The sequence below is a fragment of the Oncorhynchus masou genome, chromosome 16 (genome assembly GCF_036934945.1).
Source record: "Oncorhynchus masou masou isolate Uvic2021 chromosome 16, UVic_Omas_1.1, whole genome shotgun sequence".
Classification (NCBI taxonomy): domain Eukaryota; kingdom Metazoa; phylum Chordata; class Actinopteri; order Salmoniformes; family Salmonidae; genus Oncorhynchus; species Oncorhynchus masou.
Genome location: NC_088227.1, coordinates 21313239 through 21335950, shown reverse-complemented (window position 1 = coordinate 21335950; position 22712 = coordinate 21313239). Strand labels below are relative to the sequence as shown.

Here is a 22712-nt window from a genome sequence, read left to right as displayed (position 1 = left end):
TTACCAACTACAGAGTACTGGTTGCACACTTGGGACTTGTAAACCCTAGTGCACCATGAAATCTGATGTTTCCGTTGAAGACATGCGTACACTTCTCTTTCTAATATCAAATGGAGTTGTCATGGTACTCATTGCAAATTCTAAGTCACGCCAGTAGTAGAATGTTGTGATGAAGTCACAGAGAGCGGCTGCTCTTCCCTCGTCCCTCCCTCCTGGCTGTAATCCAGAGTAGTGAGATAGGAAGTCTGGCAGCTTTGAGGAGGGATATCTCGCTGTACTGAACTGAACTTTGCTCCCGGACACTGAGACTATTTTTCTTCCTCTATAAGTGCTTCTATGACTGTCTGAGACTAAAAGTTCTTCCCAGGAAATCATGTCTGAGTTGGAGGAGTCGGTAAGGGATTTACTCGTCTTTACTAAACGTCAACATGACAGGGTTCTTTGAGGTGTGTATTATAATCAACAACTGATCTTTGCCAGCGGAGGTCTTGATGTTTTGGGTGTTGGCGGTGCTGTCACAGTTTGCACTTCTGACACCTCAAAGGCTTAAATCTGTTTGTTTGTCTCTCCAAGGAGAGGAGGGAGAAAAGGAAAGAAACTCCTTTTCTCCATATGTGATTGTTGGAAATAGCAGCCAATTATGCAAGAAAAGTTAGGTATTTTTTGTGTCTGATACATTTGCTGTTTGTTCAGCTTCACCACAGTGAGTTGTACAAGTCAGCGTTACTCTTAGAAAGTGTTGTTGTTTCTGAGAATGGCTGGTTCTCTCTTGGGATAGAGCTGAGAGTCATCCAGAGGAGGATGTCTCTCCTTCTCTCTCCCCAACTCAGCAGTCTGGCTCCTCCCGAGGACTTTCAACTCCTTGCCGTCACTCTTGACTTGATGGTCTTTATTTTATGGATAGAATGATTCTTAAAACAGTTTTATAGTTCAGGAGTAAGGACACTGGTCGTGACGCTGGTCTCTGTCCTGTTACATGAGTAAAAAAAACTGAAATGTGTTGTTTTACAGGGTCAGCTATAATAGTACGGCACCCCTGAAGCAAATTGGCGTTAAGTGCCTTGCTCAAGGGCACATCGGTACATTTTTCACCTTGTCAACTCGGGTATTCAAACAGACAATTCTGATACTGGCCCAGCGCTTTAACCGCTAGGCTACCTGCCGCCCTTAAGGTAGAGAAGAGACTTGCTGTCCAGTGTGAGAGAAGCAGCCAGTCAGCAGGACACACACAGCATTCTTGTCTGTCTCTTCTTCCTCTGCTGTGAAAATACCCAGTCAGCATGTGTGAACCAGGAAGTGGATGGAGCGGGGATCAGCAGGGGTGAAAGTAGGTTTAATTTCTTACTGGTACGGGACACCCAGATAAATAGAAAACAATGTTGAACTTTTGACTGGAGCAGGGGTCGAAGGCACTGCATCTCAGTGGAAGAGGCGTCACTACAGTCCCTGGTACGAATCCAGGTTGTATCACATCCGGCCGTGATTGGGAGTCCCATAGGGTGACGCACAATTGGCCCAGTGCTGTCCAGGTTTGGCCAGGTTAGGCCATCATTGAAACTAAGAATTTGTTCTTAACGGACTTGCCTAGTTAAATAAAGGTTACATTTTAAAAAACAACACATAATTAGCTTACAAAAGGGGAGACACAAGTACAATATGTGAACGACCGACTCGATTTGGCCTTATGTAGCAAATTTTGAAATTGTTTTTTTATATTTTTTATTACGTTGGATAGAAGTGGAGTCTTGGAAATAGAAAATTGTATATCATACACTACAGTTGAGGAACAATGGGAAAGTAAATCTGCTTTGAAAGTTGATCAACTTGTAACCTTACTTTTGAGAAAATTACCCATGAAGATTTTGTACCTACTGGAGAGCTCTTCTTTGTCTACACCCATTCAGCAGCTTTCACACCATTTTAAGCTTTAGCCCCACCCATCTCTTTCAAGATTCACATGTGAGGCTATGTACTAAACAACCAAAGATTTGAAGACTAAAAGCCGGCTTATACTACAGGTGTGTTCGTAAATGTAATCTGGGGTGCCAGAGTGTACTCTGGGCATTCGTAGACTGAGTGTTGTCAGATTGGCCGTTTGTAAATTCAGAGCGTTTCGCTCTCAGAGCGTTCAGAGCTCACACTAGACGCTCTGGCTGAAAGGTAGGGTTGATCCGAGCGTCCTGGTCTAACGGCAGTCAAGCACACAGGCTGACTGGCTAACGTTGGCTAGCTTGCTAGTGACTTCCAGACACAAATGAGAGAACTGCTCACTCTGACCATTTTACTCGCTCTAGCAGACCTGGTTAGGCTGTTTTTATGTTATCCAGAGTGTTGGTGACTGCAACTTTGCTGCTGGCAACTATTTAATTAAGATTTTTTGCCAATGTTTCCTGACACCGGACATATTCAACGGGTGTTGAGCATTCGTACATTTTGTGCTCAGACGAGAGTGCTCTGAAATCGTAGTAGATAGCCAAAGCGAATTTACAAGCTACGTCTATCGACAGTTCTCAGTGACATCATAAACATTCTATTGAAATAGTTACTTGCGTAGTGGAGTCTTTTGTTTAGACATGTAGCTAGCTAGCTAGCTAAACAATGAACCATAATTCCAACTCATAACATTACTACCCTGCATGAAGTTAGCTCACCAACCAGGTTCAATGTTAGCTAGTTAACATTAGGCTATAACTGGCAATACAAATGTCTCTGAGATTTGAATAATATTACTATACAGATCATACACCTAACGTTAGCTAGCTAGCTAACTTGAAATGAAAATTACTTTCTGACAAAATTAGAAATGCGTAATATCTGAAAATGTAGCTAGCTAGACTATCTTACCCGCATATATCAATGGACGCTTCTCCCTTTCTTTCACGGAGGCTATTGTTGCCCTTTGAAGATGTAATCCGGAGACAGGTGTTTTATTCAACAGCCTTCTGTGTGTTCTCTTTTTGACTCGGTCTGAATATTTGCAATCAAATACCAGAATTTTCTCCTTCTCCTTAGCTTTCATTCTCTAATTCCACTGATTTTCAAAACTCAGTCCTCCAGAAAGTGGAGAGCAATACTTATGGAGATCTACTACATATTTCTCAAAAAAGCCACATTAGAAAGGATTACCTACACATACTGACCAGCTCATATTATAGACCGAAGCGTGCTACATGGCAGACCAATCTGAACTCCTCTCTAGGCATGTCCAGCCCCCTCATTATCTCAGCCAATCATGACTAGCGGGAAGGTTGCTCGCTTTTTCCATGGCTAAACCAACTAGGCTTGTAATTTAAGTTGTATGCCATCTGTAAATAGGAATACAAGTTTGTTATTAAGGCACATGAAAGTTCACAATGTTCCAGAAGACACGTCTTCCCCAAAAAATATTTAGATTTTTATTTTTAAGTTTACATTCAAGTGGTGCTCCTGTGAAATAGTGACACGCAACATACGCCTAGTTTTCTGAAAGGAGTCACATATGACGTCCATCTAACCTGGAGGAGGAAAGGAATGTCCAAAAACAAAGAAAAGTGGCACAGACCCAATGATCAAGATGGTGAATATGCTCAGCGGGGATTTGGCCAATGTTCTCCGCTGGTGCAATAGCCATCTTCTTTTTGAACAGTTTTTCTGTGATTGTATTTTTTTAAATTCTGATATGCCTGGCTGGGTCTCTCTGCTTTTCATTGACAGTCACAACTTAACAAAAATATCAACGCAACATGTAAAGTGTTGGTGCCATGTTTCATGAGCTGAAATAAAAAATCTCAAATGTACCATACGCACAAAGTTCATTTCTCTCAAATTTTGTATGCAAATTAGTTTACATCCCTGTTAGTGAGCATTTCTCATTTGCCAATATAATCCATCGACCTGACAGGTGTGGTATATGAAGAAGCTGATTAAACAACATGATCATTACGCAGGTGCACCTTGGATTATTTCTGTCTGTAATAAAGCCATTTTGTGAGGGGAAAACTCATTCTGATTGGCTGGGCCTGGCTCCCCAGTGGGAGGCCCACCCATGGCTGCACCCCTGCCCAGTCATGTGAAATCCATAGATTAAGGCCTAATTTATTTATTTATTTAATTTGACTGATTTCCTTATAGGAACTGTAACTCAGTAAAATCTTAGAAGTTGTTATATGTTGAGTTTTATATTTTTGTTGAGTGTATTTGGTAATTTGCAGCTTCAAATCTTGACATGGTTGGACTTTGTGCCTCTTGAACTCCAATAGTAGTTGTTCTTTACAACCTTGCAAGTGGAACAGTAGTCGTCTGTAATATGATCATTTGGTGTAAATTCAGCATGTGAAGACTTTGCAAAGCAAGTTTCAAAAGCAGGTTACCATAGCTCTCATTTGTTCAGTGAGGTGGACGCCACTAGAGACTGGGAGCGATTCCATAGTGCTTTCTTACAGCGTTTCTGGGAGCTTCTGGCAGAGTGAGTGGAGCGGGCTGTGACTGGCTGACTGGCTGCTGTCCTAGCCCTGCTCAATGGTCTGAGCTGGAGAGGAAAGGAAGCAGGTCTCAACATGAGCAGACAGGTCCACGGAGTAGTAAAGCATACACACACACATTCACTCAGAGCATGTACTATATTGTATCAGTTATTATAGTGGTTAATGCTGTGGAAACGTTAAAGCACACAAGGTGAGAGACCTGTGTCAGCAAACTTTTAGTACAGTCGATCAATAGTGTGCTTGTGTATGAGGAGTCCAGTTGTTGTGAGTTGTTGTATGTTTATGAGGAGTCTTTTTAAAAGTGCCTTGAGGAGGAATGACCCTGTGTACTTCCTGCTGCTCAGCTCGGTGAATCATAGCGTTTCAGAGGGCGGGAACTACAAAATGGTTGATTCCATCTGGGCAGTTAAAGGGAAACTTTAGACCTACATGAACCTAGCCTTTGGCTGCTTCCCCCCACGACACACTATTCAAATCTTGACATGGTTGGACTTTGTGCCTCTTGAACTCCAATAGTAGTTGTTCTTTACAAACGTGCAAGTAGAACAGTAGTCGTCAGTAATATGACTTAACGATTTACTAAACTCAACAATTTACGATAGAGTTGCGTAACAACCAGTGTGGCTGGACTGGAGCGCCGATGTAACATAAGTTACTTTTTAATTCTGCATTGTTGGGAATGGATAATCAGTAGTTTTTGATTAAAACATAATTTTATGTGAAGTCGGAGCTCCAGTCCGACCACGCTAGTTGCCGCTCAACGGAGTCCCTGCCCAGCAACTGAGTTTAATCTGCTAACATAAACTTAAATGTTAGGGTTGGATGAAGTGAGAGCCTACACATGGTTTGGCCTGTGAAAGTGACTTTACAAGTTCAATATGAAGGCATCAGATATTTTGGCTGTATCAGTTCATGATTGTAGGTTTTGTGTTCAGGGTTGTGGCGATCATGAAATTTTCGTCATATTCTTTAAAAAAAAAAGGCAACCATCATTCTGTAGCTAAAGGTAATGTCAGCCTGTTCATTATGGAAAATATAACAAATGCCTTGTTACTAGACTATTCAAAATCAAATACAAATTCACTGTAATTGTAGGCTAACCATACTCTGTAAGCCACCCTGCACTATCGATAATGATACAGTCCATACTCCAGGGCTATAACTAGAGTTTGTTTAAATTTTGGTGCAGCTTATAGGCTAGACCAATTATGTACCAAAGACATCTTGAATCTTAAAAAATAAAATAATAAATCTGTTGTGCGTAATGTACTAGTAGTAGTCTATTACGCTATGTATTATATAATGGGACAATCTTTATTTATTTTTTTGCTTGGGCTCGTATAGGCCTATGCATAAGCTCTAATATATGTATGGGGGTTCTACATGTGACATCTTAAATGCTTTGTTTTAATCATCACTTTAGAAAGCGCTGTCAATTTCGTTGTTTGGCTTTGAAACCAGATCCACAAAAAACATGTTTTCCACTCAGTTGCAACCTTTTGTTAAATGTCCGTCTTCAATGTAGCATAACGGTGGCTTTTTAAAAGCATGATACTGTTTTGACAAGTGTTTGATGTGATTTTAGATTGCACGTGCATTGACATCAGAGTGATTAGAGGGACAATACCAGGCCACTAGTGACCTGACTGTCATTAGCGAGTTGGGTACTTACAACACACCAGCGCCATGTACAGAGCACATAGGAGATTTGACTATTGTCATGACCCGTGACTGCCGGTGTGGCGCAGGTTTTCTGCTGGGAAAGTGTTGCGCCGGACAACATTACCCGGGGAGATTTTAGTTTACTGTCCATTTTGAGAAATGTACCGGACCCATATGCATTGGGTGCATAATCCATCAGGGCGTCCACCTACGGTGCTCAGAATGACAGAAATCACATTTAGATTATGGTTAGATTCTTCTTAACAGTACATGCAACTCCTGTAATGAAGCAGCCAATAAAACATCATTTTCAAACATTCACGGGAAAACACTATTCTAAACCATGCACCTGATGAGAGTTGTTCCGTACGTGACAGAGATTAAAATCTCTGTTAGAAACTCAGATGCAACTACTAGGATTGTGCCTTTTTGGCTTCTGGACAATGAAAGAAAGTTGATATGAAAAGACCAGGAGAGAAACGGCACATGAGGAAGTCTTTCATAGGTCCAATAGGCTCGGGAAGTAAATTGAAATACATTTGCCAAATTTATATAATTACTCCTGTCTGTACAGAAACAAATAAAATCATTAGTAATACTTCACCAGAAAGCATGACTTAGCCACAGAGGAATCATTAGCTTCTTTAAAATGTTTTGCTGTGGATTGTTTCAAATCACAAGCTTGTAAACCACCACCATGCTTCACCATAGGAATGGTGCCAGTTTCCTCCAGATTTGACGCTTGGCATTCAGGCCAAAGACCAGAGAATCTTGTTTCTCATGGTCTGATGCCTTTAGGTGCCTTTCGGCAAACACCAAATGGGTTGTCATGTGCTTTTTACTGAGCAGTGGGTTCCGTCTGGCCACTCTACCATAAAGGCCTGATTGGTGGAGGGCTGCAGAGATGCTTGTCCTTCTGCAAGGTTCTCCCATCTCCACAGAGGGCCTTGGTCACCTCCCTGACCAATGCCCTTCTCCCCTGATTGCTCAGTTTGGCCAGATGGTCAACTCTTCTTCCATTTAAGAATGGTGGAGGCTGTCTTCTGTGTTATTGGGGACCTTCAATGCTGTAGAAATGTTTTGGTAACCTTCCCCAGATCTGTGCCTCAACACAATCCTGTCTCTGAGCTCTACGGACAATTCTTTCAACCTCATGGCCTGGTTTTTGCTCTGACATACACGGTCAACTGTGGGATCTTATATAGACAGGTGTGTGCCTTTTCCAAATCATGTCCAATTAATTTAATTTTCCACAGGTGGACTCCAACCATGTTGTAGAAACATCTCATGGATGACCAATGGAAACAGGGTGCGCCTGAGCTTAATTTCAAGTCTCTTAGCAAAGGCTTTGAACGCTTATGAGACTAAGGTATTTCGATTTGTTTTTTATAAATTTGCTAACATTTCTGAATACTCCATAATTATAGAGCAAAAACATGTGTTGTGTGTAGATTGAGGATTTTTTTTTGTATTTAATCCATTTTAGAATACGGCTGTAATGTAACAAAATGTGGAAAAAGTCAAGGGGTCTGAATACTTTACAAATGCACTATATGTGTGAAGATAATGTGTCTTGCATATAATTAACATTTTAGACATGAAAGGGAGGGGTGTGTGGCTAAGATATAGGCGAGTCTCTCCAGAATGGTTCAGCTGTCTCCTGCCAATTCTTGCGCAGTCATTGTTTCATTGTGTGAATTGTTTGCCCTTTAATTGTTTGTTTATTTTGATCAATTCCCCATTTCGCCAGAAAGTAAACGGATGTAATGGGGAATTGATAAAAAGAGAAACTCAAGTCCAGACAGAATTGCAGACAGACAGGCTGAGTAGAAAGAACCAGAATTTTCATGTTTTTGTCATCTTTGTGTTTTTACTTAGTTGACAATGGATTATTATTGGCCTACTGCTGCATTGGTCTATAGGCTATGAGTTCCATGCCCTAATGTCTTTGATACATCGAGATCTATTGGCAGCTAAGGTGTCCACTTGACAGAGGCTCGTGCTCTCACTTTAGTTGAATTTTAACTTTCAGATCATTTTAATTCAGATTTTTATGATTAGCCACGTGACAATGATTTTGAGCAACAGAAACGTTATTGAAATGGAACTGTTCCACAAAAATGTGCAACTGTTCCTCTTGTAATATAGCTGAAATGAATCATTGTCCTCTCTGCTGTGTGTGTGTGTGTGTGTGTGTGTGTGTGTGTGGTGGCAGGAGGTAAAGGAGCCCAAGGAGGTGAACGTGACAAAGGAGGAGGCCGAGGAGGAGCTGCCCCAGCGGAGAGAGAAGAGTGCAGGGAACGTGGCCAACCTGGTCCAGAGGATGAGCACCTACGGCATCCCAGCTGGGGGCTTCCAGCCACACTCACAGCCCCGTGGACTCAAGAAGAGTAAGTTGTGCGTGCGTGTGTGTGTTGACTGTGCTTTCATATTTATAATCACATGTTGTCTCATTTAACATTTACATTTAAGTCATTTAGCAGACGCTCTTATCCAGAGCGACTTACAAATTGGTGAATTCACCTTCTGACATCAGTGGAACAGCCACTTTACAATAGTGCATCTAAATCATTTAAAGGGGGGGGGGGGGGTGAGAAGGATTACTTTATCCTATCCTAGGTATTCCTTGAAGAGGTGGGGTTTCAGGTGTCTCCGGAAGGTGGTGATTGACTCCGCTGTCCTGGCGTCGTGAGGGAGTTTGTTCCACCATTGGGGGGCCGGAGCAGCGAACAGTTTTGAGCGGGAACTGTACTTCCTCAGTGGTAGGGAGGCGAGCAGGCCAGAGGTGGATGAACGCAGTGCCCTTGTTTGGGTGTAGGGCCTGATCAGAGCCTGGAGGTACTGCGGTGCCGTTCCCCTCACAGCTCCGTAGGCAAGCACCATGGTCTTGTAGCGGATGCGAGCTTCAACTGGAAGCCAGTGGAGAGAGCGGAGGAGCGGGGTGACGTGAGAGAACTTGGGAAGGTTGAACACCAGACGGGCTGCGGCGTTCTGGATGAGTTGTAGGGGTTTAATGGCACAGGCAGGGAGCCCAGCCAACAGCGAGTTGCAGTAATCCAGACGGAAGATGACAAGTGCCTGGATTAGGACCTGCGCCGCTTCCTGTGTGAGGCAGGGTCGTACTCTGCGGATGTTGTAGAGCATGAACCTACAGGAACGGGCCACCGCCTTGATGTTAGTTGAGAACGACAGGGTGTTGTCCAGGATCACGCCAAGGTTCTTAGCGCTCTGGGAGGAGGACACAATGGAGTTGTCAACCGTGATGGCGAGATCATGGAACGGGCAGTCCTTCCCCGGGAGGAAGAGCAGCTCCGTCTTGCCGAGGTTCAGCTTGAGGTGGTGATCCGTCATCCACACTGATATGTCTGCCAGACATGCAGAGATGCGATTCGCCACCTGGTCATCAGAAGGGGGAAAGGAGAAGATTAATTGTGTGTCGTCTGCATAGCAATGATAGGAGAGACCATGTGAGGTTATGACAGAGCCAAGTGACTTGGTGTATAGCGAGAATAGGAGAGGGCCTAGAACAGAGCCCTGGGGGACACCAGTGGTGAGAGGGCGTGGCGAGGAGACAGATTCTCGCCACGCCACCTGGTAGGAGCGACCTGTCAGGTAGGACGCAATCCAAGCGTGGGCCGCGCCGGAGATGCCCAACTCGGAGAGGGTGGAGAGGAGGATCTGATGGTTCACAGTATCGAAGGCAGCCGATAGGTCTAGAAGGATGAGAGCAGAGGAGAGAGAGTTAGCTTTAGCAGTGCGGCGCGCCTCCGTGATACAGAGAAGAGCAGTCTCAGTTGAATGACTAGTCTTGAAACCTGACTGATTTGGATCAAGAAGGTCATTCTGAGAGAGATAGCGGGAGAGCTGGCCAAGGACGGCACGTTCAAGAGTTTTGGAGAGAAAAGAAAGAAGGGATACTGGTCTGTAGTTGTTGACATCGGAGGGATCGAGTGTAGGTTTTTTCAGAAGGGGTGCAACTCTCGCTCTCTTGAAGACGGAAGGGACGTAGCCAGCGGTCAGGGATGAGTTGATGAGCGAGGTGAGGTAAGGGAGAAGGTCTCCGGAAATGGTCTGGAGAAGAGAGGAGGGGATAGGGTCAAGCGGGCAGGTTGTTGGGCGGCCGGCCGTCACAAGAAGCGAGATTTCATCTGGAGAGAGAGGGGAGAAAGAGGTCAGAGCACAGGGTAGGGCAGTGTGAGCAGAACCAGCGGTGTCGTTTGACTTAGCAAACGAGGATCGGATGTCGTCGACCTTCTTTTCAAAATGGTTGACGAAGTCATCTGCAGAGAGGGAGGAGGGGGAGGGGGAGGAGGATTCAGGAGGGAGGAGAAGGTGGCAAAGAGCTTCCTAGGGTTAGAGGCAGATGCTTGGAATTTAGAGTGGTAGAAAGTGGCTTTAGCAGCAGAGACAGAGGAGGAAAATGTAGAGAGGAGGGAGTGAAAGGATGCCAGGTCCGCAGGGAGGCGAGTTTTCCTCCATTTCCGCTCGGCTGCCCGGAGCACTGTTCTGTGAGCTCGCAGTGAGTCGTCGAGCCACGGAGCGGGAGGGGAGGACCGAGCCGGCCTGGAGGATAGGGGACATAGAGAGTCAAAGGATGCAGAAAGGGAAGAGAGGAGGGTTGAGGAGGCAGAATCAGGAGATAGGTTGGAGAAGGTATGAGCAGAGGGAAGAGATGATAGGATGGAAGAGGAGAGAGTAGCGGGGGAGAGAGAGAGCGAAGGTTGGGACGGCGCGATACCATCCGAGTAGGGGCAGTGTGGGAAGTGTTGGATGAGAGCGAGAGGGAAAAGGATACAAGGTAGTGGTCGGAGACTTGGAGCGGAGTTGCAATGAGGTTAGTGGAAGAACAGCATCTAGTAAAGATGAGGTCGAGCGTATTGCCTGCCTTGTGAGTAGGGGGGGAAGGTGAGAGGGTGAGGTCAAAAGAGGAGAGGAGTGGAAAGAAGGAGGCAGAGAGGAATGAGTCAAAGGTAGACGTGGGGAGGTTAAAGTCGCCCAGGACTGTGAGAGGTGAGCCGTCCTCAGGAAAGGAGCTTATCAAGGCATCAAGCTCATTGATGAACTCTCCGAGGGAACCTGGAGGGCGATAAATGATAAGGATGTTAAGCTTGAAAGGGCTGGTAACTGTGACAGCATGGAATTCAAAGGAGGCGATAGACAGATGGGTAAGGGGAGAAAGAGAGAATGACCACTTGGGAGAGATGAGGATCCCGGTGCCACCACCCCGCTGACCAGAAGCTCTCGGGGTGTGCGAGAACACGTGGGCGGACGAAGAGAGAGCAGTAGGAGTAGCAGTGTTATCTGTGGTGATCCATGTTTCCGTCAGTGCCAAGAAGTCGAGGGACTGGAGGGAGGCATAGGCTGAGATGAACTCTGCCTTGTTGGCCGCAGATCGGCAGTTCCAGAGGCTACCGGAGACCTGGAACTCCACGTGGGTCGTGCGCGCTGGGACCACCAGATTAGGGTGGCCGCGGCCACGCGGTGTGGAGCGTTTGTATGGTCTGTGCAGAGAGGAGAGAACAGGGATAGATAGACACATAGTTGACAGGCTACAGAAGAGGCTACGCTAATGCAAAGGAGATTGGAATGACAAGTGGACTACACGTCTCGAATGTTCAGCTTACGTAGCAAGAATCTTATTGACTAAAATGATTGAAATGATACAGTGCTGCTGGAGTAGGCTAGCTGGCAGTGGCTGCGTTGTTGACTTTGTAGGCTAGCTGGCAGTGGCTGCGTTGTTGATACTACACTAATCAAGTCGTTCCGTCGAGTGTAATAGTTTCTACAGTGCTGCTATTCGGGGGCTAGCTGGCTAGCTAGCAGTGTTGATTACGTAACGTTACGTTAAAAGAACGACAATAGCTGGCTAGCTAACCTAGAAAATCGCTCTAGACTACACAATTGTCTTAGATACAAAGACGGCTATGTAGCTAGCTAGCTACATCTCCAACGAAGCACTAACTGAAACACTAGGAAGAATGCGCAGGGTCTTCCATTAATTTCTGTGGACTTAATCTACCAATAGGCTAAAGCCTGCTGCACACAGAGGGAACCAACACATGTAACTCTCAGAATAAACTGCTTTCAATTCATGTTTCCCAACACTGTGGGAGGAAGGAAATCAGATGTCTGTCCTCTGAATTGTGTCAAATGTATTAAAAGGATTGTAGGTGCATTCTGGATATAGCCTATATTCCCTGCTGCTGTATTTGCATGTCTGTCTGCTAGTCATGGAGGCTTTTCTTCCACATTGAGCCTTTGTATAGCATACACACATTCTCTTGTGTGACATTGGTGAATAGAACTTGATTGACTTGATGTGTCAACAGCAGCAGGGTTACATGAAGTTCAAGTCCCTATTGAAATGCAGCATTAAAGTAGAGATGACGAACTTCTGATAATCACGTTTGTCTCTGCAGGAAACTGCCACTAGCCCATGCCTCCTCCAATCCAATGCTTTTAGATTTGTGGGAAGAAGTGAATGAGTGTACCCTTCAGAAGAAAGGAGATATTATTGTGACTCAACAGCCCCTGTGTGCAGCTGTGCTTGTTCAGAGGGGCGTGTCCTGCCACAGGAGCACCTTGCTGAAAAGTCCCATAGTGCTCCTATCAGGAGAGGAGTGTTCTCCTCCTCCACTTCCTGGATCCAGACACCCTTCCCACACTGCCCTCATGCACACCAGGGTGTGTAAACACATCATAAACAAACACCCGTGCACGCGCTTCCAGGACGTTGACACCATTAGCCGACCCATTGAGCAGCGAGCAGACTGGTGTAACTGGTGTTCCCAGCCTTCTCAGGCTCCTGTCTGTTGTTGTTGTTGTTGTTGCAGTGTCTAAGAAGCGGCAGTGCAAGGCGCTGTTTGATTACATGCCCCAGAACGAGGATGAGCTCGAGCTGAAGATTGGGGATACCATCGACATCGATGAGGAGGTGAGGCTAGTGCTTCGTTACACATTTACATATGCTGCTCGTAATGACTTTCCTGCATTGGGTTACCTTACCTGTGCTTTATTAAATGTGTTGGACACATTTTTCTGTTTAGAGTTGATTTGTCTGTTGAAGTTGTAGAGGTTAGGATTGCATGGGAGAATGAAAGAGAAATTGCCATGCTCTTTCTGGAACTAACTTACAGACTAATGGTGTTTACACATGACCATATTTACATTGGATGCAAATCCTAACTCACAGCTAATAGTTCTTTGGGTAGAGCTGAGCGATTAACAACATTTTTGTTGTGTTCTGCTTTTTGGACAACTAATTGATCTGTTCAATTATTTTAATTCCATTTTGTTTTTTAGTCAGCTCAATGCACAGTTTTCTCTAGACATAAATTATATCAGAGCAGCTCACAGATTACTGCACCTGTACATAGCCCACCTATAATTTAGCCCAAACAACTACCTCTTTCCCTACTGTATTTATTTATTTTATTTATTTATTTTGCTCCTTTGCACCCCATTATTTCTATCTCTACTTTGCACATTCTTCCACTGCAAATCTACCATTCCATTGTTTTACTTGCTATATTGTATTTACTTTGCCACCGTGGCCTTTTTTTCCCTTTACCTCCCTTATCTCACCTCATTTGCTCACATTGTATATAGACTTGTTTCTACTGTATTATTGACTGTATGTTTGTTTTACTCCATGTGTAACTCTGTCGTTGTATGTGTCGAACTGTTTTGCTTTATCTTGGACAGGTCGCAATTGTAAATGAGAACTTGTTCTCAACTTGCCTACCTGGTTAAATAAAGGTGAAATAAATAAAAATAAACAAACATCAAGCCAAAACTGTAGGGAGTTGTAGTTTCCAACAGGCCAATATTCTGCATAGTTTAGCGTAGAAAACGTGGTAATTAACTACAATGACCATAAACTATTGTACACCTACTTGCCCAGTCTGTGTGGGGCAAAACACTGAGGGGATAGAGAGCAGTTGCTTCGTGAGGTATCTCTACCTGAAAATACATGATCTAAGTGATTGATAGTTGGTATTCAGCAGTCATAAAAGTATACCTTATTTACTTTGAACTACTAAAAAGGGGATTTTGACAGACAGCATAGCCGCAGCTCTGTAGAGATGGGTGACTTGGAATTAAATAAAACAAGTAATGAAATAAAACAAATGTAATATACACAACAACTGAAATATAAGTCATGTGAATAAACGATGGTTAATTCCTAATAACAGTAATGGGCAGTCACTACCATCATGTGACTTTTCTTCATTGTTTTTTTCTGTGTTACAGCATTTAACCCACATAATACATAATGAATTGAATGTTTAAAAACAGAATTAAAACAAATTTTAAAAAAATGTGGTTATTTATTTATAACCAAACCGACCTAAAAAAAGCACTAATCGCTCAGCACTAACCTTAGGCTATAGGCTAATTTTGGAACTTGGTGATGTATATGGTATATTATTCTAAGGTGATTAGATGTGTACATCAGGTATTCAGAGGGTTCTGATTGGTTGTTCCAGGTAGAGGAAGGCTGGTGGAGTGGAACCATGAATGGAAAATCAGGACTGTTCCCCTCCAACTTCGTCAAAGAGATTGAGACGAACGAAGATGAAGAAACGAACGACGTAACAGATGAAACTGGTAATAATGGAGTTAACGGAGCATCACTCATGTTCAATCAGAGCATGTCATAAGTTAAAGCTGCTAAAGGATTGAGTTTTTTTGCTGGATCTCCAGGGTTCCGTTTGTATTATTGTGTCTAGGTATGTGTATGTTTGTGTATGTGGGCGAGCGTGTGTGTTCTTCTCATGCGCCTATACACATGCACGTGTTTCTGCACGTTTTCGTTTTGTTCCATTCACATTTTACATTGTGTCCTTCCCACAGACGTTAGCGGTAAAGAAGCTCTGCTTCTCCCCACCCCCCCCATCCACCCCTCTCCAGGCAACGGAGTGATCGCCCAGCCCAAGAAGATCCGGGGGGTGGGCTTCGGGGACATCTTCAGGGAAGGTTCAGTCAAGCTGAAGGTCCGCCTGCCCAGCTCAGAGGGAGAAGAGAAGAAAGACAAAGTAAGTGAGCTGAGCCAGGTCTGAGAGATGCCTGTCTGAGAACTCACTTACAGGGTGTCATGGACCTCAACAGGTCCCGATAAGGCTTAAATACTTCCCCTTAAAATAGGCCAAAGCCCTCTGAGAACTAATTCACAATTGAGAGGAAGATGGGCATGCTTTTTAAATGTCCAAAAAGTTTCCAACTGTCATATGTTCCATAATAAGTATAATACGAGTAAGGAATGTTTATGATCAGTGGTGGGGAAAAAGTACCCAATTGTCATACTTGAGTAAAAGTAAAGATGCCTTAATAGAAAATGAAAGTAAAAGTGGGAGTCACCCAGTAAAATACTACTTGAGTAAATGTATTTGGTTTTAAATTTAGTTAAATATCAAAGTCAATAAAATTGATAAAGTATAAATCATTATAAATTCCTTATATTAAACAAACCAGACGGCACAATTTTTATTTTTTACATTTACGGATAGCCAGGGGCTCACTCCACTCATAATTTACAAACAAAGCATTTGTGTTTAGTCAATCTGCCAGATCAGATAGTAGTGATGACCAGGGATGTTCTCTTGATAAGTGTGTGAATTGGACCATTTTCCTCTCTTGCTAAGCATTCAACATGTAACAAGTACTTTTGGGTGTCAGGGAAAATGGATGTGTATAGAGTTAAAAGTACATTTTCTCTAGAAATGTAATGAAGTAAAAGTAAAAAAAAAAAAAAAAAAAAAAAAAAAAAAAAAAAAAAAAAAAAAAAAAAGTGAAGTACATATACCAAAAATAACTACTTAGGTAGTTCTTAAAAGTATTTTTACTTAAGTACTTTACACCACTGTTGATGGTTAGCATGTTGATACTGAGAGTCATATCACAAAAGTCAGAAATGGATTGCATTGACACCAGTGCGGGTGTACAAAATAATTGTACATGGGATAATATTGTTTTCTTGTTTTACATTAGCTAACATTCTGAGTTCAGCCACCGTACACAGTCAGTATTGTTTAGTGTTGCGTGAAGGAGTATTCATAGGTGTCGCTGGCCTTTTGGAATCCCCTGAGTGTTTCAGTCCTGGGAGAGGTGGCGCAGTGTAGTGTAGGTTGACTTACTTTGTCAACCTTTCCCTCTCTTCAGCTTTGTTTTGTTCGCTAATTGTTTGGGTGGCAGGCAGGCAGTTTCCCTGCTCCCTCTGACTGACCTAGTTTCCTGGCGTCATATCTGAGGTAGATGTTTCAGTGTGTCTCTATGGTAGATATTTCAGTATTTCTGTGGAAGAAATTTCAGTGCGTTTCTGAATGAGATATTTCTGTGTGTTTCTAAGGGAGATAGACTATATATACAAAAGTATGTGGACACCCCTTTAAATTAGTGGATTCGGCTATTTCAGCCACACACATTGCTGACAGGTGTATAAAATCAAGCGCACAGCCATGCAATCTCCATAGATAAACATTGGCAGTAGAATGACCTTACTGAAGAGCTCTGACTTTCAAGTGGCACCATCATAAGATGCCACCTTTCCGACAAGTCAGTTAGTCAAATTTCTGCCCTGCTAGAGCTGCCCCGGTCAACTGTATGTGCTGTTATTGTGGAGTGGAAACATCTAGGAGCAACAATGGCTCATCCGCGAAGTGGTAGGCCACATAAGCTCACAGAATGGGACCCTCAAGTGCTGAAGCACGTAGCGTGTAAAAAATCTTCTGTCCTCGGTTGCAACACTCACTACCGAGTTCCAAACTGCCTCTGGAAGCAACGTCAGCACAATAACTGTTCGTCGGGAGCTTCATGAAATTGGTTTCCATGGCTGAGCAGCCACACACAAGCCTAAGATCACCAGGAGCAATGCCAAGTGTCGGCTGGAGTGGTGTAAAGCTCACTGCCATTGGACTCTGGAGCAGTGGAAACGCGTTCTCTGGAGTGATGAATCATGCTTCACCATCTGGCAATCCTACGGATTAATCTTGGTTTGGCGGATGTCAGGACATCGCTACCTGCCCCAATGCATAGTGCCAAGTGTAAAGTTTGGTGGAGGAGGAATAATGGCCTGGGGTTGTTTTTCATGGTTTGGGCTAGTCTGGGCCCTTAGTTCCAGTGAAAGGAAATATTATTGCTTCAGCATACAATAACATTGTAGACGCTTCTGTGCTTCCTTCTTTGTGGAAACAGTTTGGGAAGGCCCTTTTCTGTTTCTGCATGACAATGCCCCTGTGCGCAAAGCGAGCTCCATATGGAAAAGGTTTGTTGAGATTGGCGTGGAAGAACTTGACTGGCCTGCACAGAGCCCTGACCTCAACTCCATCAAACACATTTGAGATGAATTGGAACGCCGACTGCAAGCCAGGCCTATGCGCCCAACATCAGTGCCCAACCTCTCTAATGCTCTTGTGGCTGCAATGGAAGCCCCCGCAGAGGAAAGCCTTCCCAGAATAGTGGAGGCTGTTTATGACAGCAAAGGAGAGACCAACTCCATATTTTAATACCCATGATTTTTTAATGAGGGAGATATTTCGGTGTGTTTACAGACAAACTGCAGCTGCACATCCAAATTAATGTTAGATTTTGTTATTTGCATTAATAGCCCTGCTAATAGCACACTGTCAATTACAGCATCCATTTAACCCCCTCTGAAACTCTTCTCTCCTCCCTCCTTCTCCCCCCCCCCCTCTTTGTCATGGCAGTGTTGGTTCAGTCTTCGTCCCACACCTTACAAGATGGCATATTCCATTACGCTGTCGTTCACACACACTCCATCAGTAGATGCATCTTTCTCTGCTCTCTCTCTCTCTCGTGACTCAACAGCTTGTTGCTCTCAATTCCTTTCATCCGAGACGCAACAGACTACCGTAGGCCTGCCTGGCTCTACCACTGTCTGCCGTCTGTCTGCTCGCGCCGCAACTAACAAAGGCTGTTCCATGTCGACTCCTTCCCATCCCAAGCTTTCTGATGTTAGTATATGTTTTAGCGTAACTCTTAACCCATGTGACATAGTCTGTAGTAGACTGGCATCTCTTCACAAACACTGACCTGCACGCTGACTGACACACTGTCTGTTGACCAATCAGTGAGTCCTCTGATGGCTCTGTGGTCTCCACCAGATCCCTGACCGGAATGAACATCTGGGCATTGTGCTGTGCATCCAATCATGTCAGTAAATCCATCTGTGGTTTGCTTCATTTTAGCCAATCCCATCATTACCATCTGCCGCAAAGCCCGCCCATTCCAACACGACAGATTCACAGAAAGCAGAGGGGGACAGCAAAGCAAAAGGTAAGATGGAGGGTAAATGTCCCAGTGTTTATGATTAGAAGTGACTGTTCTATTTAAAATGTAATACAGTGTTGCGTTCTCAGACATTACACTTGATCATGATAACACAACATGTATAGTGTTTTATTGCGATTTGTTCTTACATTGAGGGTAGGTTTATATTGTGAGGGAATGTGTAATTACAATCACACAGTTGCTACCTAGCTAAGTGTTCAACTTTTAAAGCCAATTTTCAGGGTTAGTATTAGCCAATGGGAATGGTATCACTAGGAAAAAACACATCACATCCATTACTTAACATGTGTTCATGTATTCTGTGTGTGTGGTTTGTTTGTCAATGACTTCTTGAGAAATGCAGAGTGTTGTTCCTCCTTCCTCAGTAAAAGAATACTGCAAGGCCACCTTTGCTTTTGAGTCCACAAACGAAGACGAGCTGACACTGAAAGATGGCGACGTAATCCAAATATTGAGTAAGGTAAGTAAACGCCACACTGACCAGCAACAAGCCCGTGGCCCTAGCCTATACTCAGTGGAGGAGCTTAAAGCTACTACTACTGCTACTACTTCAACAGTCTCCATTCGCTAGTCAAAAAAAACGTTTTCAAACAGACTACATGACTGTCCCTCTTGTAAGGGAGAGAAGTAACTAGATAGAGGATCTACATTTCCAGCCATGTGTCTACACTATAAGCCTGGCAAATGGTGCCACATTTTAACACTGGGCATTATCTATTTGGTCCTGGTCAACATGGTCCTACACAGACCGTGGTCCCCTCAGTGTGTTAATCTCGCCCCCAGACCAGACCCAGGTATAGTCATCCATCTTACTGCACACTCTCCAACCCTGCCTATCTATTCTTCCCTAGTGGCCTAGGTGAATGTTGTGAGCAAGGACTGGACCAGGACCCCAGGGACAGATTTGAGTATTTAGTCCTAATGCTTTGTATTGGGATTTAGGTAGACCTGGGTAGTTTGTCGGCACGACGACATTTAGAAAAAGAAAACGAGTTATCCTCTTATTGGACCAGTTCAGATAGTACCTCTCCATTTCAAAAAGCCCTCTAAACACAACGCTGATCACCAACGAGCACCCTGCTTTGTTTTGGAAGCAGTAGGATGAGAGGAAGCCGTCGTCATAGCAAGTAGGTGATCTACGGCAGTTAGCTTCCCTTGATCTTGGCCAGAGACTGGGGACTTGAATTTCACACCCTGAAGAAAAGCATCAATGCTGGGAACGCGGTCAAGACATGGTGCTCGTCCGTCTGGAGAGGCTGAGTTACCATTAAGAGATGATGTGTCTCTTGAATCATGGTTTGTTATTGAAGGCAGACACATTATGAAAGATCGTGTTTCGCTGTGGGTAAATCAAGATGTTTAAGCGCCATCTAGTGTCCATTAAGCAGATTGATGTTCAAGGGCTGCATTCAACTTGATTTGAAATCTAAAGGCAATGTTTCTTCGTTCGCGGAGACTGCATTCACAGTAAACGCTGCATATGTGAACGCTGCATCTAACATGAAGTGAGGCTGATTTATATTGAATGAAAAGAATCATTGTTTATTCAGAGGAGATGGGAGAATTGATTTTGATTACAAAATGGCCCGATGCAGACATTTTAGAATGTTTCTCAGACTCCCATCTCCCAACTGTCTATATTATGATGTTCTGTGCTTGTGTCTTAGCCTTTTCATCGTAATGTTTGAAAAGTGCTTCACCAATAAAGTTGTTGTTATGTTTCAGGACACCGGGGAGCCGGGATGGTGGAGAGGGGAGATCGGAGGAAGAGAGGGTGTCTTTCCTGACAACTTTGTGACTGTTATGTCAGATGAAGACAAAGAGGTAAGATAAAAGTGGTAGTGAACGCCAGAACCCATGTGTTCCTAAGTTGCCTTTTTGTCCCCTAGTAGCCTGTGTGCGAAGTCGGTCATTTGACTTATGATCATACATGTTTAGTTATAAACACTGTCTTCATCATGATCATACATGTTTAGTTATTTTTTTAAATTAAAAACGGTCTTCATGTTGCAGCCAGCTCCCACATCAAGAGGATCTGTCAAACTGTCTCCCAAGCAGGAAGCGGAAGAGGTACGCTGGGCTGTCCACATGCTTGTGTTAGAGTACATGGTGTATGTTCACAGAATTCATATGGGCCTCTTCCATTGATATAAAACACAGTTATGATGAGTGGTATCCTAGGAATAAGCTCCTGATATTGGATCCACCATAATGTGTGGTCTTTGTCAGTGGGCTCTAAGTCATCACTCACTTTATACTGAAACGTATGCTTTCTCCATGTATTCATACATAATACAGTTGAAGTCTGAAGTTTACATACACCTTATAGCCAAATCCATTTAAACTAAGTTTTTCACAATTCCTGACATTTAATCCTAGTAAAAATTCTGTCGTAGGTCAGTTGAGATCACCACTTTATTTTAATAATGTGAAATGTCAGAATAATAGTAGGGAACTTTTATTTATTTCATCACATTCCCAGTGGGTCAGAAGTTTACATACACTCAATTAGCATTTGGTAGCATTGCCTTTAAATGTTTAAACTTGGGTCAAACGTTTCGGGTAGCCTTCCACAAGCATCCCACACGCAGTTGTGTGAATTTTGGCCCATTCCTCCCGATAGAGTTGGTGTAACTGAGTCAGGTTTGTAGGCCTCTTTGCTCACACACACTTTTTCAGTTCTGCTCACAAATTTTCTATAGGATTGAGGTCAGGGCTTTGTGATGGCCACTCCAAAACCTTGACTTTGTTGTCCTTAAACCATTATTTGGAAGTATGCTTGGGGTCATTGTCCATTTGGAAGACCCATTTGCGACCAAGCTTCTTCCTGACTGATGTCTTGATGTTGCTTCAATATATCCACATAATTTTACTCCCTCATGATGCCATCTATTTTGTGAAGTGCACCAGTCCCTCCTGCAGCAAAGCACCCCCACAACATGATGCTGCCAACGACATGTTTCACAGATGGGATGGTGTTCTTCAGCTTGTAAGCTTCCCTTTTTCCTCCAAACATAAAGATGGTCATTATGGCCAAACAGTTCTATTTTTGTTTCATCAGACCAGAGGACATTTCTCCAAAAAATACATTCTTTGTCCCCATGTGCAGTTGCAAACCGTAGTCTGGCTTTTTTATGGCAGTTTTGGAGCAGTGGCTTCTTCCTTGCTGAGCGGCCTTTCAGGTTATGTCGAAATAGGACTCGTTTTACTGTGGATATAGATACTTTTGTACCTGTTTCCTCCAGCATCTTCACAAGGTCCTTTGCTGATGTTCTGGAATTGATTTGCACTTTTCGCACCAAAGTACGTTCATCTCTAGGAGACAGATCGCATCTCCTTCCTGAGCAGTATGACGGCTGTAAGGTCCCATGTTGTTTATACTTGCGTACTATGTTTTGTACAGATGAACGTGGTATCTTCAGGCATTTGGAAATTGCTCACAGGGATGAACCAGACTTTGGGGGTCTACCATTTTTTTCTAAGGTCTTGGCGGATTTCTTTTGATTTCCCCATGATGTCAAGCAAAGAGGCACTGCGTTTGAAGGTAGGCCTTGAAATACATCCACAGGTACACCTCTAATTGACTCAAATGATATCAAGTAGCCTATCAGAAGCTTCTAAAGCCATGACATAATTTTCTGGAATTTTCCAAGCTGTTTAAAGGCACTGTCAACTTAATGTAAACTTCTGACCCACTGGAATTGTGATACAGTGAATTATAAGTGAAAAAAATCTGTCTGTAAACAATTGTTGGAAAAATGACTTGTCATGCACAAAGTAGATGTCCCAACCGACTTGCCAAAACTATAGTTTGTCAACAATAAATGTGTTGAGTGGTAGAAAAACTAGTTTTAATGACTCCAACCTAAGTGTATTATAAACTTCCGACTTCAAGTGTAGTTACTGAGCTCTCACAGTTTTAATCTTGTCTTTAGCTAAGACCCCTCACAGCAAATGTTCCTTCCAAAAAAAATTGGCACTGAGCAAATTTTGTCTAACTTTTTATTTGATTTAACCAAGTAAGTTGACTGAGAAAACATTCTCATTTACAGCAACGACCTGGGGGATGAATGAGCCAATTGTAAGCTGGGGATGGTTAGGTGACCGTGGTGGTATGAAGGCCAGATTGGGAATTTAGCCAGGACACCGGGGTTAACACCCCTACTCTTAGGATAAATGCCATGGGATCTTTAGTGACCACAGAGAGTCGGGACACCCATATAACATCCCATCCGAAAGATGGCACCCTACACAGGGCAATGTCCACAATCACTGCCC

General features: G+C 43.6%; 1 protein-coding gene across 7 annotated transcripts in view; it reads left to right on the top strand.

The window, feature by feature from the left end:
• Positions 1–22712, top strand: part of LOC135557652 (CD2-associated protein-like) — a 112958-nt gene that overhangs the window by 51242 nt on the left and 39004 nt on the right. For 3 of the 7 annotated variants that reach the window (XM_064991138.1, XM_064991134.1, XM_064991133.1), the window contains exons 3-10: positions 8341–8515; positions 12959–13059; positions 14615–14735; positions 14982–15163; positions 18332–18419; positions 18800–18894; positions 20160–20258; positions 20448–20504. In XM_064991138.1, the coding sequence (XP_064847210.1) occupies positions 8341–8515; positions 12959–13059; positions 14615–14735; positions 14982–15163; positions 18332–18419; positions 18800–18894; positions 20160–20258; positions 20448–20504 (918 nt within the window). Of the gene's footprint in view, positions 1–236; positions 447–7381; positions 7495–8340; positions 8516–12958; positions 13060–14614; positions 14736–14981; positions 15164–18331; positions 18420–18799; positions 18895–20159; positions 20259–20447; positions 20505–22712 lie in introns of those variants that run through there. The other 4 variants (XM_064991135.1, XM_064991136.1, XM_064991139.1 and 1 more) reach the window with 4 other exon arrangements.